Source organism: Salarias fasciatus, chromosome 4, assembly GCF_902148845.1.
Source record: "Salarias fasciatus chromosome 4, fSalaFa1.1, whole genome shotgun sequence".
NCBI lineage: Eukaryota > Metazoa > Chordata > Actinopteri > Blenniiformes > Blenniidae > Salarias > Salarias fasciatus.
In genome coordinates this window covers 11,122,597-11,137,465 of record NC_043748.1, presented here as the reverse complement: position 1 = coordinate 11,137,465, position 14,869 = coordinate 11,122,597, and the positions used below count along the sequence as shown (strand labels likewise).

The 14,869-nt window shown below is 45.1% G+C and overlaps 1 protein-coding gene across 1 annotated transcript in view; it reads left to right on the top strand.

Moving 5' to 3' along the window:
• Positions 1-14,869, top strand: part of cyth3b (cytohesin 3b) — a 30,307-nt gene that overhangs the window by 13,715 nt on the left and 1,723 nt on the right. The window contains exons 2-12 of the mRNA XM_030089799.1: positions 4,164-4,246; positions 4,570-4,634; positions 5,592-5,658; positions 5,863-5,981; positions 6,515-6,595; positions 7,119-7,231; positions 8,266-8,414; positions 8,939-9,050; positions 12,083-12,159; positions 12,855-12,926; positions 13,095-13,249. Coding sequence (XP_029945659.1) covers positions 4,164-4,246; positions 4,570-4,634; positions 5,592-5,658; positions 5,863-5,981; positions 6,515-6,595; positions 7,119-7,231; positions 8,266-8,414; positions 8,939-9,050; positions 12,083-12,159; positions 12,855-12,926; positions 13,095-13,249 — 1,093 coding nt within the window. The remainder of the gene's footprint in view (positions 1-4,163; positions 4,247-4,569; positions 4,635-5,591; positions 5,659-5,862; positions 5,982-6,514; positions 6,596-7,118; positions 7,232-8,265; positions 8,415-8,938; positions 9,051-12,082; positions 12,160-12,854; positions 12,927-13,094; positions 13,250-14,869) is intronic.

The following is a 14,869-nucleotide window of genomic DNA, read 5'->3' as shown; positions in this document are numbered from 1 at the left end:
CCTCTGGCTGAAAACTGTAACTTCAGGACCAGCAGCAGCTCCAACATGAGCAGAGCCGCCGACATGCATTAGCGGTTGTGTTTTGGACGTGGCGGCGTAGACATCAGTCGCTGACCCGAACAAGGGGCATCATTGAGATCATATAAGAGCGTCATAATTTCATTTGAAAGACGGCATCTGCTATTAGCTGCATGCATAATTTGCGTGTGATGTTAATTTCTGTCCGAGCCCAGCGAGAAACAGAAAGCTGCGCATTATATCACGATCATAATGGGGTCATAAGACTTCATCTCCAGCTACGGTTGATTATCTGTTGACTTGGACTAGTTTCAGCGTTCATAAGGAGAGTTCTTTAAGCATTGCTTGTTGGTTTTGCATCGATTCAGTTTTTGTCCACCAGAGGAGAAATGCAGCAACTCCTGGATTGGTAAACAGATGCATTCTGGCAAACTGTGAGGAATGTCAGTATTTAGCTCCCCCCCCCTTCTTGCTGCAAGCAACCACTGTGTGAAGTCATGCTGCAGGAAGCCTTAAATAGGAGCATAACGCAGTAAAAGCATTTGATGGTTTGTGGAAACCACAGCCGAACAAGACACACACTCTTCTGCTAACTTCACTCTGCTCGTCTTTGATCACCTGATGAAAATGTCCATTACTGGCCCCTCTCTTACTTTGCCAATGCATCAGCAGCAAAATCAGCAAATGCATTCAGTGCGGCTTTTTCTCGACGGAAGCCCACCTCGGGAGGAAGTAATGGATACGGCTCTGTTCAGGCTTCAATTAGCAATCAATGAACAAGGAAGTTTGTCCATTATATCGACGTGATCATTGATCCCCATGCCGTCAGCTGAGCTTTATGTATTTTATTTTATTTTTTTAAATGGACCTCACTGAATTGAGATTTTGGGGGTCCCGACTTGTTGCAGAGACCTCAAAGCGATTGTGAGATCGGAAAGGAGAAGCTGCAAACTCGGTGACCTATTTGTTGAAAATAGTCTGGAGCATGTGACTGAAAACTTCAGCGCCGTGGCGGTTACTCATCCATGCACGCTCATGCACGGCCGATGGGGGGTGGGGGGTGGGCTAAGCGTGCAAGTTTGAGCTATTATGATGATGTATTGATTGTAACTGGAACGGCGGCCCCCTAAGTCATAATATGAAAAGGCTGAGCGCGTTGCATCAGTTATGCATGTGGCTGTGCTGGGGGTTAAGCGTGCAGTGTTCATAACCTAATATGGATTTTTTTTTTTTTTTTTTAACTCTCTTGCGTCTGCGCTGTGTGGAAACACACACACACACACACACACACACACACACACACACACACACATATAAACAGACTCTCTTAGATTCCTTGACTTTAATGCATAATGCATCGGAGGTCCGGTTGCCCGCCGTACAGTCGTCGTCCTCCTTGCAGTGATATCAGATTACTCTGCGTTTTCCTCACGCTACAAAACACACACAGCAGGGGATTGTTAACCAAAACAGATTCGGTCTCCACAGACAATTTGTCCCTTTCTCCGGCCCTGCCCGGCTCTTTCAGCCAGAGTAGGAGGGATGGAGGAGTGTTTTGCGCATTACAGACGTAGGTTGCCTGCAGGGTCTTTTTGCTCCACAATTATGGCATTATGAGACTACTTAACCGAAGCCAAGAGAAGAGAGCTACAGAGGCACAGAGTGTGAAGATGTCTGCTGGGCTGGTATCTGCTCCTGCATCGCTCTCCAGTCTTGCCTTTTCTTTGCTGTTTGGCACCGTGTCTCTTCCTTTCTTTTGTGTCACTGTTTTTCTCACACAAAGACACTGCCTCCTGCTAACTTTTGGCTCTTTCTTATTCGCCTCTTTCCCAGAGGTCTGTCACTGCAACCTTGACGAAAAAACGACCAGAAATGAATTTTCACATTTAATTGGATCAGAGTTTTCTGTTTGGTTTCCGCCGTCGGTCTTGTGATTCTATCAAAGGATCCTCTGCAGCAGGTTTTCTACCGTTGTCCTAAAATTTAAGATCAATATTGATCTTGCTGAAACAGTTTGACTTTCCCTGGATGATCCTTATTTGTTTGCTTGCTCGTGGTAAAATGAGAAGACCCAGAAACATCTAACCACTCAGAGCAGCCGATTAGGGTTGTGTAATGCTGTCTCATTCCAAAAACTCTATCCATACAAAACACAGAGCACCCCCGGAGTCACTGTTTCAACAGATAGAATACACATCAACTGAAATCAAAGAGTTTAAACAAACATAGATCAGCGCAATGACTTTTCTATTATTGATCCTTGGATATAATGTGAAAGCTCTCAAAACTCAATGAGATAACTCAATAGGACCTTAATTCTTATGTGAAAAAAAAAATTCAAATCCAAATCAAATCTTGTGAAAACGCTTCCTTCCATGAACTTTTTTAATTTGTGTTTCTGTGTCATATTGACTGCGTATGGCTCGCTTTCAGTCGATCTACAACATCAAAGCAGAAAAAAAAAATGAGGGAGAAAACAAAACTCTAAATCCCTGTACCCACACAGCCCCAGTAATCCCACCCCCACCCCTGTCGCTGTTCAGCAAGTAATTACAAAAATGAGTTTGATTGTCAGTGTGTGTCAGTATAAAGGCAGCTGTGTTACCGGTAATGGCTTCCTTGTCATTAACATCTACAGTTGATGTTTCTTGAACTGCATTTCTTCATTGTTTCCCTGCCGCTGTAACGGCCCTTTCCCTAGAGTGAATCATCGCTCGGTGCCACACTGCTGATATTTATGCTCCATTAACATCTGACCTCATTTGAACTTATGTACAATTTTCGATAAAAGTTGAGCTCTTATATAAATTCGATATAAGTGTTTTAAACTTTTCTTGCCTTTCGTCTTCGAGTGTTTGAGTGAAAGCGGTGAGCGGGGGGGGAAAAAAAGGGTCTACCTACGCACATCTGGACCTCCACTTTCTGGACTGAATGCTCGTCTGTGATTAAAGGAGCTTCATGATGTGGGAGACGTCCGCACCGCTTCTGTTCAGCAAAGTCAAAGGAGGGGGGGTCGATTCAGAGAGATGGAAAGATACAGAGGAGAGGAAATAAGTTTCTTTTTTTCCTCTATTATTTACAGTTCTTTTTTGGTGGGGGGGAGTGAGTGCGCCTGAATTGCAAAGCTGCTTAGTGGTATGATTCAGTTGGGGGATTTGATTCCGCTCTCACCCCCACTTCAAGCACTGGGATGGAGGCGGACAAAGAGTGAGATAGAAGGTGGGGGGGAGTGTGTGCATGTGTGAAAGAGTGAGCAACAGTGTAGGAGAAGCACAATCTGGTGTAGCTCCATGTGAAAATGACCTACTTCCTGTTAGCTCACTCTCAAACAGATCGCTCTTTTCAAGTGTGTGTGTGTTTGTGTGTGTGTGTGTGTGGGGGGGGGGGGTCCTTAGAGGTTGACGTGGCGTAGTTTAATGAAGGATAAGTAGGCGGCCTCTGGGACCTTCGGCATGGAATAAAATATAAGTCGCGTGTGAAATGTAAATTGTGTATGCATGGTGTGTACAGTGTGCAGCAACCTGTAAAGCATGCATGTGAGGTGACGCGCCTCTGATTCACTGCAGAGAAGAAGAGTACTATCAGAAGGCCGATGTTTCAGGCTTTTGGTGTGTGTATCTCCAACACAGTGGATTTTCTTCATATCATCACACACACAAAAAAATCCTCCATATGTGACTTTGGTATAATCTGCTTTGAACACCTACTCTGTAGTAAAACAGTTTTTACTAGAGATCTGTGTTTATGAGCAAACTGCATGATGTAACTGCAACGGTCAAAAAAGCTAAAAACCCCGCTGTACAGAGCTGGTTTGGGAGCGACATCAGCTAGCTGCTAAAAACATCGATTGTTCTTTAAAACTCGACAGATGAAAGTTTCCCACTCACTCTGCATTGTGGGTGAAACTGTGGATTTAGAAATGGAGTGGCGCATCCGTTCAGGCCACATGTAATGTCTCTGGAATAGATTCATTTAACAGGTATGCATTGTTGAGCCTAATCCCCGCGAGTCTGACTGGATGGTAGGAAGGTGAATTAATTTAATCCGTCCTTATAGCCCTGCCGACCAATCCCAACCTCCCCCACACTCACATTTTCTCTCACTCACTCACTCACTCACTCATTCTGCTCTGTGCGTTTTTCCAGTTCCTGAGGACCTGTCTTTGGAGGAAAGAGATGAGCTGTCAAACATCCGACGCAGGAAAAAAGAGCTGCTGGATGATATTGAAGTGAGTAGCAAATGGTGATGATAAATTGTTAGCAGATGTGCATAATTGTGACTGGACAATACATTCAGATCAATGGAAATAGTTGCATGCTACCGATTGTCCTGTGCACTGGAGAAAATTGCATGTACGTCTGTCACTTTCACCATTTAATATCAGTAGGAACGTCCTTTTGGGACAGCTGCACAGTAACCATTCCTGTAACAATGTTCTTTAACTCAAAGGCTTTTACTGCAGGATCATAGATGATCATCACATTTACTTGTTTCTTTTATTATACGTTACATAGTGTTTGAGCTGATAGTGACTGAGAGCTTTGTTTACAGCGGCTGAAGTTTGAGATCGCAGAGGTGATGACTGAGATCGAGCAGCTGACCTGTGTGGGGGAAAGGTGAGTGAGACGTGGAGGCATCATTCACACATTTTTCAGAAGATCTTTTGATCTTACGTTAAAAGACGTGATTTTTATTTTAATCAGAAAGATGTTCCTCACCAAACCATGAAACTGTTGCAGATCATTGAAGGTTTTTAAAGATGTACCTCATGAGTGCTACTTATTACTTATTACTTGACTACAAGAGATGACACAAATTAGTTTTGCATTCGAAAGATGACAATTAATCATTCATCAAAGCCGTTGTTGATTCACGTTTTTCAGCAGCCATTTAATTAACCCACTTTTCCTGTTTATTTTGCCCCTCCTGCTCTTTTACCGTAAAGCCTTCTGACATACAGTCACTCTCAGTGTGAGCGTCACACCTGTCGTTTTGTGTGCGAGTGTGTGTGTGTGTGTGTGTGTGTTCCCATGCTAATCCCCTCCCCATTGTTTGAGCAGTGAGGCAGGACAGCGATCAACTAAACATTAGCCAAACTGTGCACATTTGGCGACTGGCGTGTGATTGGCTGGCGAGGTGGAGCGAGGTCTTGTGTCAGGCTGTGAGTTTGTGTCTCAGGTGCAGCTGGCGAATCGGCCGGGGCTATTCTGGGCTCACGGGAAGCCTGGGGAGCATTCAGATTCACACAGAAATAAAGAATTTCCTGCAGGATGCCTGCAGAATGTGTTTTGAAATAGGACGTAATGTTGCAAAATTTTACCACGTGCATTGAAATAAAAGCAGAGGGTTCACTGTTGAATGACCAAATTAGCTTTCTACTTTGACATAGTTTCTCTTCTGTTTGTTTAAATCCTGTGTGACCTCATTTTTTTCATCTAACACAGTGGTAAATAAACACTGATGGTTTGCCTGACACGAAAACCTTTCACAAACTGACCTACTAAGAAACGCGGGCGGAAAAACGAAGCGCCACGCCCACCCGTCATGTGATGAATGTTTTGTTTTTACCACAGCAAAACCACACAAAGGAACAAACAGATCGCCATGGGGAGAAAGAAGTTTAACATGGACCCCAAGAAGGTGAGCTCAGACCCTGATGTGATTCCCCGTCACAATCAATAACACGGCTGCAGATGGATTCCTCCTTTATGATTGAATTGAGCCCCTGTAATTAAATTTCACAATGTTTCAAGGCCATCTGTCAGGGCTCTTAAAAGAAACCAAAATAAGTAATTGAGGTGCGTGTGTGGCTTCTCTTTTTTTTTTTTTTTTTTTTTCAAACAGGGAATTCAATTTCTTTTGGAGAACGATCTTCTCCAGAACACCCCAGAGGACATTGCACAGTTCCTCTACAAAGGCGAGGGCCTTAACAAAACGGTTATCGGGGACTACTTGGGGGAACGGTGAGCTCTCTGTTTCTTTCCATCTGTCTTTTTCCTTTCCTCAGTGTCTCTCGGTTGTATCTGCGCCACACACACTCAGACACACTGGAAAACTGCTCCCCTAGATTTATGGAGCGGAGCATTGGTGGCGTTAAAAAAACAGAAAAACTGAAGGGACATGTGGTTCTTCTCGAAGGGCAGTCGGGGGTGGGGAGCTTTCAGAGGAACGGGTCGTGTCACGCAGCCCGCCTCAGACACACAGCAGCTCTCCGTCTGGAAATGGGACGGCGATTTGTTCGCAGGGTTTTATTTCCACCTTGAGCCTAAACAAGTGTGACTTTATGTCTGCAGTGGGTTTCAGGGGCTGTGCGACCATTTCGGTGTCTGCTACCTGAATATCTGATCGTTTAATCATGAGCAGAATAGTGACTTAATGTTCTGGATCCTTTGTAGTTTAGTTTTTCTAAATTTTTTTATGCCATATAAGATGTCATTCGTGAATAAAGAGTGCAGAAATAGGTGTAATTTTGACGTGTGTCCCTTCTGATCTGCAGTGATGACTTTAACATCAAGGTCCTCCAGGCGTTTGTGGAACTTCACGAGTTTGCAGACCTCAACCTTGTTCAAGCCTTAAGGTGAGCCGATGACCCCCCCTTTTATTGCAGGTGTGTGTGTTTAAGGCCGCAAGTGGGAAGATGAAATACGGCCCGGAACGCTCCGACGCGGTTTACAGCATTATGAGAAAGGATTTTACAACTCCGCTATCACAGCGATAAAACTTGTGCGCCTCAGCAGTTGCTGGGTAAACAGCAGAGTTATGAGCAGACAGCAAATCAACCAGAAACACAAGCTTATATTCAAATGTTTGATGTTCCCACCATGAGCTGGAAGATTAGGTCCTTTTGTGTCCAAACGCAAATAAATCCAGGTGTAACCTTTTCTGGAGCGCCACGTGTTTACATTCTAATTATTCCAACTCTGTGACCTTATTGGGATCAAGCACAGACGCTTATGTCTTCAGGTTGAGTGAAGCCGTTCTTTTTAGTGACAAGAATTATCTGCGGCATATAACGTGATTTGTCATTTACGATGAAGGGACACTGTGGCGTCAATATTTCACGGCGTGTTGTTCTGCTTGCCTCCTCCTTGCTGTTGCAGGCAGTTTCTGTGGAGCTTCAGACTTCCAGGCGAAGCCCAGAAGATTGATCGAATGATGGAGGCGTTTGCCTCCAGGTACTGCCAATGCAATCCCGGCGTCTTCCAGTCCACAGGTACCACACACACACACACACGCGCGGGCGCACACACACAGCAGATGCATGAGTCAAACTCAGTCAGACAGCCCAGGACAGATAACATATGGCATGTGGACCGTCCCAGCCTCAGATCAATCCCTCTGACTGTCTGTCTTCCGTCTCTAGACGGCTGGACCTGTTTGAGTGTTTTTTATAAATCTTCCGTCCATGTCCAACTAAATCACCCTCTGAGGACACACACATCAACCCAGTTTTTGAAGTGTATTTTTTCCCAGTCTCTCTCTGAACTTGACCGCTACTCGAGACCGTTTTGTTCTCGTCCTCTTGCTGCCCGCCGCCTCTCGACGTGCTCATTGATCCCAGTGTAATCAGTATTTGTGTCTCCACCAGCGATAATGAAATTGATCACTGGTCAATAGCGGTCATTAGCTCAGTCCTGGCTCATTGTGCATCGTCTGCTGCTGCTGCTGCTGCTGTGTCGGACGTCAGGTGACAGACCAGGTCATGAATATTGATGCGGTGAAGCGGTGACACACCCAGACTTAGTTATTGGTCATCTCTCAGGACGGGGCTGTAAATTACGGGGCAGCGGATGCAGACCGGGGCAGTTAGTGCGTGGATGGATGAGGTGGAGGACGACGAGCAGGAGTTATGATGTGGAGTCGCAGGAGCAGTGGATCACGGGTGTTTGTGTGTTAACAACTGTGTGTGTGTGTGTGTCATCACCATGCTTTCGGTTGATTAAATCCCTGTTTTTATGAGACAGAGCCCTAAATTTGGTGTGAGAAGATTTATTGATGGATCACAAATCTCTGGCTCTGTCATGTCGGCATTATTTTATTAGAAAAGCTGAAAATCAACCTTTTACACCAGCAAAACAGCCTCGGTGTATCCAAATACTCAATACACCATCATGCCATCATGTTTAATCAGTGTTTTTATCTTTTCCGCACTATCTAGTCAGACAGTCCTGATCTTTGTCGGAGCGAGGGAAACCCGTGCTGCACGCCTCGTTTCCCACTGACCCCGCATTGTAATTGCTTCCACAGACACCTGCTACGTCCTCTCATTCGCCATCATCATGCTGAACACCAGCCTGCACAATCCCAACGTCAGAGACAAGCCCCCGGTGGAGCGCTTCATCTCCATGAACAGAGGGATCAACGAGGGGGGGGACCTCCCAGAGGAGCTTCTCAGGGTGAGAGCTTTGACTTGATTAGTTTGTTCGGTCTGACAAATGCGTCCTGTGTCGCGTGCATTTCAATCGCGGCGTTGGTTAAAGTGTAACACGGGTTTTAATGTATACTACCTGAACATCAGAGGGAAAAACAAGCACGCCAGCTCGCTTCTACGCCAAGCAGTCATGCTTCACTAATTGAGATATTGCATCTCTGCAAACTCTGCACTTCACTCTGGATGCTGATGCTAATGATTTTTCATGATCGCTCAAAGAAAACCAAAAAAAAAGAAAAAAAAGAACACACATCGTGGTCTGATGTCTATGCCAAAGTGCTGTTTGTTTTATTTGGACCGAATGCATAAAAAACACTTTATTAAAAACTGTCTGAGCTTGCACGGTCACTGAAGTATAAACCGTCGTCTTTGACTCTGCAGCACTGTAATAGAGTTTGTCATTGTTCTGTGTAACGCAGTGTAAGTGTGCATACTCATCTGGAAGCTGATGGAATCTTTCTGCTTGTTTCTCTTTTCTCGTCTGTGTAGAATCTATACGACAGCATCAAGAGCGAACCCTTTAAGATCCCGGAGGACGACGGGAATGACCTGACGCACACGTTCTTCAACCCAGACAGAGAAGGCTGGCTGCTGAAATTAGGTTAGCGTAAGACTTGACACAATCAATTTCCCAGGAAATGCAAGACATCCAGGATGACTTTATTTGGTTACTCCTGCATTTTTTCGACTCTACAACTGGGGATTTTTTTTTGTTCTCACAAGAACTTTCACTGCATGCTGGAGGCAATTCCAGCTCACGTGGTGAGGTATGATGGTTTAGACAACGCAGTAAAGATTTAAGGTAAATAAAGATTAGAGCACGCAGCTTTTTCTGGTTGTAATTTGAGAATGTCGTATTTGATATTAAACTGAAACACTTTGTTCACGTGAATATTCGCAGAAGACATGCCAGGCAAGCTCACAGTAAACAAGGGTGTTTGTGTTGAGAGCATTTTGGAGTCTCCAAGTTTAGAGAGAGACAGAGAGCAGGTTTACTGATGTTTCCAACCTGGTGCATCACACATTTAGAGTTGTGCACTCAGAACTTGTTAAAAATAACCCTAATGCCTTTGTGGAAAGCACACTGTAAACTGTAATTTATGAGTCAGTGTGTGTGTGTGTGTAGTTTAACAGTCATGCTTGCCCATGTGTTTTTCATCGTTGCTCTGCTGCTCGGCAGTTTGCGTCCAGCAGATGTTGCTCACCTCCATCATCTTATCACCTCTTATTTTAAGTTCCCTCTTTTAAACATTGATTTATTGTGGAGAGCAGTGACAGTCCAGTAGCCTGGATATTGTTTGTCCAGGGTGAGAGAGCAAACTCGCTGCAGGTGGTTAGGTTTATGACTGTGTTTTGTCACACATGCACACACACACACACACACACACACACACACACACACACACACACACACACACACACACACACACACACACACACACACACACACACACACACCTGGCTTTGACCTGTGCATTCCCCTAACTCTGTGTAACGTCTCTGCAGCCTCATCAAGCTCCATGAGTACGAATGTAAATAGCCCCATTGTGGCTCACAGTCCTAACATGATTACATTCAAGCAGATGTCCTCCCCGGAGCCATTTCCCGCACCAGTTCTCACTGTGATATTTCTAATTTAACTCTAAAAATAAACCCTGGAGGATGCGGAGGAATAAATGCCTTCTTAGCAAATCTTTCTGTGCGCCGAGCGGAAATTTGGCCGCGCTAATTCAATAGCCAGAGTCTATTGAAATGTAAGGAAATCGGGAGCTTCTGTGACTACGTGCAGCCCTTACAGGCCCGTTGCATCAATGCACACGCACGTACGCACGCACGGTGTTGTGCTCCTTATTTTGTGCCGCTGCATTCCAGTGTCGGTCTGCACGCACACGCCAGACATGGTGTCTCTCACCAGGGAGGCTTCCTCAGCGTCCCCGCTCCCTGTCGTTCCTCCGGCGTGACGCTGTGCAGCGACCGCCACAGGCTGAGCGCTGCTCCCAACCGCAAAGTTGGACATTCGCGCTTGCCTCTTCTCTGTTTTAGTTTTCTTTTTTTTCTTTTTTCCTTCCCTCTCTGCAGTTCAGCACGAACAAGGTGTAGAAATTGCTCTGGGGTGTCTTGATGGTTTTTTTTTTTTTTGCATGCATGCATGCATGTGTTTGTACATATACTCTCCTTCAGGGCTGCTTTAAGTGCCATGTTAGGTTCATTTCAAGAGCTAAGTTTGCTCCCTACTTCCAAGAGCCAACAAGGTTTTTTTTTTATCTTGTTGCTTTGAAAAATGAATAGGCAGAGTCAGTAATAATTCAGGAGTTGCTTGAGTCATCACTTGATGAAGCTCAGAGTCGGGACAGATAGTGGTGGTAGATTGTTATCACGTACAAACCAGCTCCACTGCATGTTTCAGAAGGTTAAAGAGAAACAGATTTCTACAGTATCAGTGATAGACATTTAGGCTTTCCTCACACAGTGGAACCAATAATGAACATTTGACCTAAATTGTGTTTTTGAAATGGAATTTTTGTGATTCACATGCAAGCATGCAGCGTCTGAGACGTTTCAGATTTTTATTAAACTGGAACATTAACATCCTACATTTAACACTAACACAAAAACCTGCAAAACTGTGAAATAAAGTAGTCTCTTCCATGAAGAAAGGGACGTCCGGGTCACGGTGACTTTTCAGCAGCGTGGGGAATGTTTCCTGTGGTTTCTGGTCTCATGACGATTCCATGTGGTCGAGGACAGGAACCGCCAGCAAATTGAATCACAACAACAAACTAATGTGCAACCCTGTATAGTCAATTATGTTAATTCAATCATTTGGTCTTTATTTTTCCCCGGATCATGAGTTATTAAAGCAATAGTAAAATGAAACATTCTCCAACCGTGTTTATTCTAAGTGTGGTGATAAGAGTCAGACTTGCAAGTAGCTTCTTTAGCGCTGTTCTTATGAATCCCCAAATCATGCAGCTTTAATAGGGATATTATTGGAGATTCGACTGCAGATTCACCGGGTCTCCAGTATATTTTATGTCACTTAAAGATTAACACATTTCTTTCAGCTTTTTGGGTTGAGTAAAAATTGACTTTAACTAGTTTTTCTTATATATATATGTTAATTGTTTTCACTGACTGGTATTCATGGAAGATGGGCTGTAAATTCCATTGAACACCCCCCAGCCCCCCCCCACCCCCCCCCCCCCCCCCCCCCCCCCCACCCCCCCACTGTACTGAGGACTATTTCGCCTGAAGAGCTGTGGATCTTGGATGTGATCGTGTGACCCCTCGGAGCGTGTCTGTCTCAGCCATGTGGAATCTGTCTGGGGTTACGGGAAGAGACCGAGAGCCTCCCTCAAGCAAACATCCACATCAGATCCGACCTCCATTTTTCCGCCCTTCTTAGAAGCGCCTCCAGAAACTGAGTTCCAGGGTACAGAAAAGAAAAGAAAAAAAAAATACACAAAACATACAGGTCATTTCATCAAAATATTCTGGGGAATAATAAAACGTGGTTGGATGTAGGTCAGCTTGGCTCGTGAGTGTCACATTCCTGCCCTCCTTCCTGACAGGAGACGGCCTGTCACCGAGGCCATTGTGTCACTTCCTGTCTCCTCTGTGTCTTCCTGCCAGGGGGTCGAGTGAAAACCTGGAAGAGAAGGTGGTTCATCCTCACGGACAACTGCCTCTACTACTTCGAGTACACAACTGTGAGTCCCGCGCAATCTGACCCTCGCGCTCTCAACTTCTGCTGCAGCTTCACATTTGTGACAAATATATAAAGAATTTCTTCTCATAGTAAAAAGCCACATCGTTAAGAAGGAGAGAACTTCGTGGCTTGTCATGGCCGCAGCGGGGATTTGTTACATCCCTGTTTTAACTGTCATAATAGGCTGTTAATTGTTGTTCAATTAAGCTCATGATTACCTCAATTAGCAGGAGGCTTTCCCCCTCTGTCTGATGCCCTGCTGGTGTACAGTGCAGGTTAAACAAACCCTAAAAAATAGCAAGTGGTCCTTGAAGATTTTTTTTCAGTCCCTTTGTGGCGCTGCTGCTACCTCAGCACTGTCCTCCCTCTGCCCTACTGCTATCCTTCAGGACGCTGTCATTACGTCCTGTCCGCTGGTCTCACTGCAGCCTGCACGCATTATCTCGTCCAGTGAAGAACACGGAGGATTAGAAACAGGGCTCCAAGGTTGATTGTGGGATTTTTAATCTTTCATTTCAGACACAAACAGCTTAATCTCCTATATTCTTCTTTCTTATTTCTAGCTATGCAGTTCTCACTTAATTTCCTTATGCTCTGTTCTGTGGCTCTTCTTGATTGCTTGCTTTTTAAGTTGGTGCAGTTTCCTGTTTTTCTGCCTCCTCTCATGTCTCTGGCCCTGATCCCTCGCTCCGTTAGGATAAGGAACCTCGTGGGATCATACCACTGGAGAACCTCAGCATCAGGGAGGTGGAGGAGCCAAGGAAACCTGTGAGTGTTCCCTCATTAGAGCCCTCGGCCTCACAACAAGCATCTTTCTCTGTTACTCGGTCGATGAACGCTTCTTTTTGTTGTAGAAAAAAAAAAAAAAACCCAATCTTGATCAGTGTTAATTATGTGAAGTTTGTGACACCCTGCTCTTCATCCCCCTTCCTTCAGAACTGCTTCGAGCTGTATAATCCCAATCACAAAGGCCAGGTGATCAAAGCCTGCAAGACGGAGGCCGATGGGCGTGTTGTGGAGGGAAATCATGTGGTATACAGAATATCTGCGCCCACGCCTGAGGAGAAAGAAGAGTGGATTAAATCCATTAAGTAAGATTTTCTATACAAATAACAGCACAAACCCCTCCCTGACTCCCAATGTTACACTTTACTGAACAAACAGAAACTATAATCAGTAGAAAGAACTGTTTTTCTTCTTATTTGACTCTAATAAACCACAAAAGCTCTAAAATCCATCACAGCTTTAGTTGTATCATAAATAGATCCATATTTTTGTGTGATTCCCTTGTTGTCCCACATGATGGGTTAAGCTCATCCTTTTGTTTGTCCCTGGTGCTCCAGATGTTTAATCTGAAATTTTAAGACGAATTTTGGGATCTCAATGTGTCCCAATAAACCGAATCTGTGATTAATGACTGGGATTTTAGGGTCAACGTTTGTAAACACCGAATAACAAAAGGGATTAAGATTTGGGGTTTAAATCAGAATTTCCCGTCTTTGGTCTCGGTTAAGAATGAAAATACATTCCTGCTGTGTTTTGAGCTTTGAGTTTTATAAGAAATATAACATTTTCGATTAAAACAGTGAGCCCGGCAAAATAAGGTTATTTCTATCCATTCTAAACCACACATTGTTGTCAGAATAATGATAACCTTGTTGTTTGTGACCTATATGCTGAACGCCTTCATAGAAGATGGTGCAATGTCAAACATAGTTGGCTCAGCAGAACATGCCACATCTATACTGTAACAGCACGGCCCTCCCCCTCCTGTCCCCACCCCCCTGCGCCTCTCGCCATACTATCAAAGAGCATTCAGGAGGGAAATGATGGGGGATTAGTCACCGCTTATAACACACCAGGGGTGAGCCAGCAAACCCATCCAGGAGAGGCAGCCTGGCGCGGCGCTGACGTTGTTCCCCGAGCTTCACCGGAGGGGTCCGAGATGACTCGGAGGTCCGGGCAGATAAAGGGCTTTTTTTATGGAAATGATGATATTCCCCTTCTTTTTGAAAGCGCGTACGATCACGAGAGCGACGCGCTATCTGCTCATCTGGAGTCACGAGCACGCAGACCCAGATGATGCTGAACAAAATAGGTCAACTGCAAAAGTGTGGGGGGGGGGGGGGCTGTTTATGAATGAACGCCGCGCTTTTTCTACAACTGAAGTTCACGAGACAAGTACTTTATCTGTCTGCGAACAGAGAAATGAAGAGAAATGTTACATTCGCCTTGGCAGCCATGCTCGCATTTGATCACTCCACTGTGGCGCTATTGTTTCACGAAATTGGGTTGTTGAAAACGACAATGAGCCCCATGAAAAAAGGAGGATAGTCATCGTGCACAGACTCATTCTTCAGCGTGTGGCGTTATAAAGGGAATCGGAGATATCCGCAGTGGGGGGTTGAGCCTCTTCGTGCTTTGTGTTGGGGCTAACAGGATTTAGCAGGCGTGAAACTGGGCTTCTCAGTAGAGCCCAAATGGCTTCCTGACTCGCTTGCCCCCGCTGTACGCCGCATTTCCATTTCCGTCGCTCTGAGGAGAAACGGAGAGCTGGAGAACGCAGGAGAGAGCTGGAAGCCTCGAGCTCCGTACACCTGAGGAGCAGGAGGCTGTGTCTGCCCGGCCACGTTCTTGGCAGGGTTCTGGAGGATCCAGCAAAACCAGAGCACCAAGAAAAAGATAGTTGGGAGGGAGGGGTTCCTCTTCAG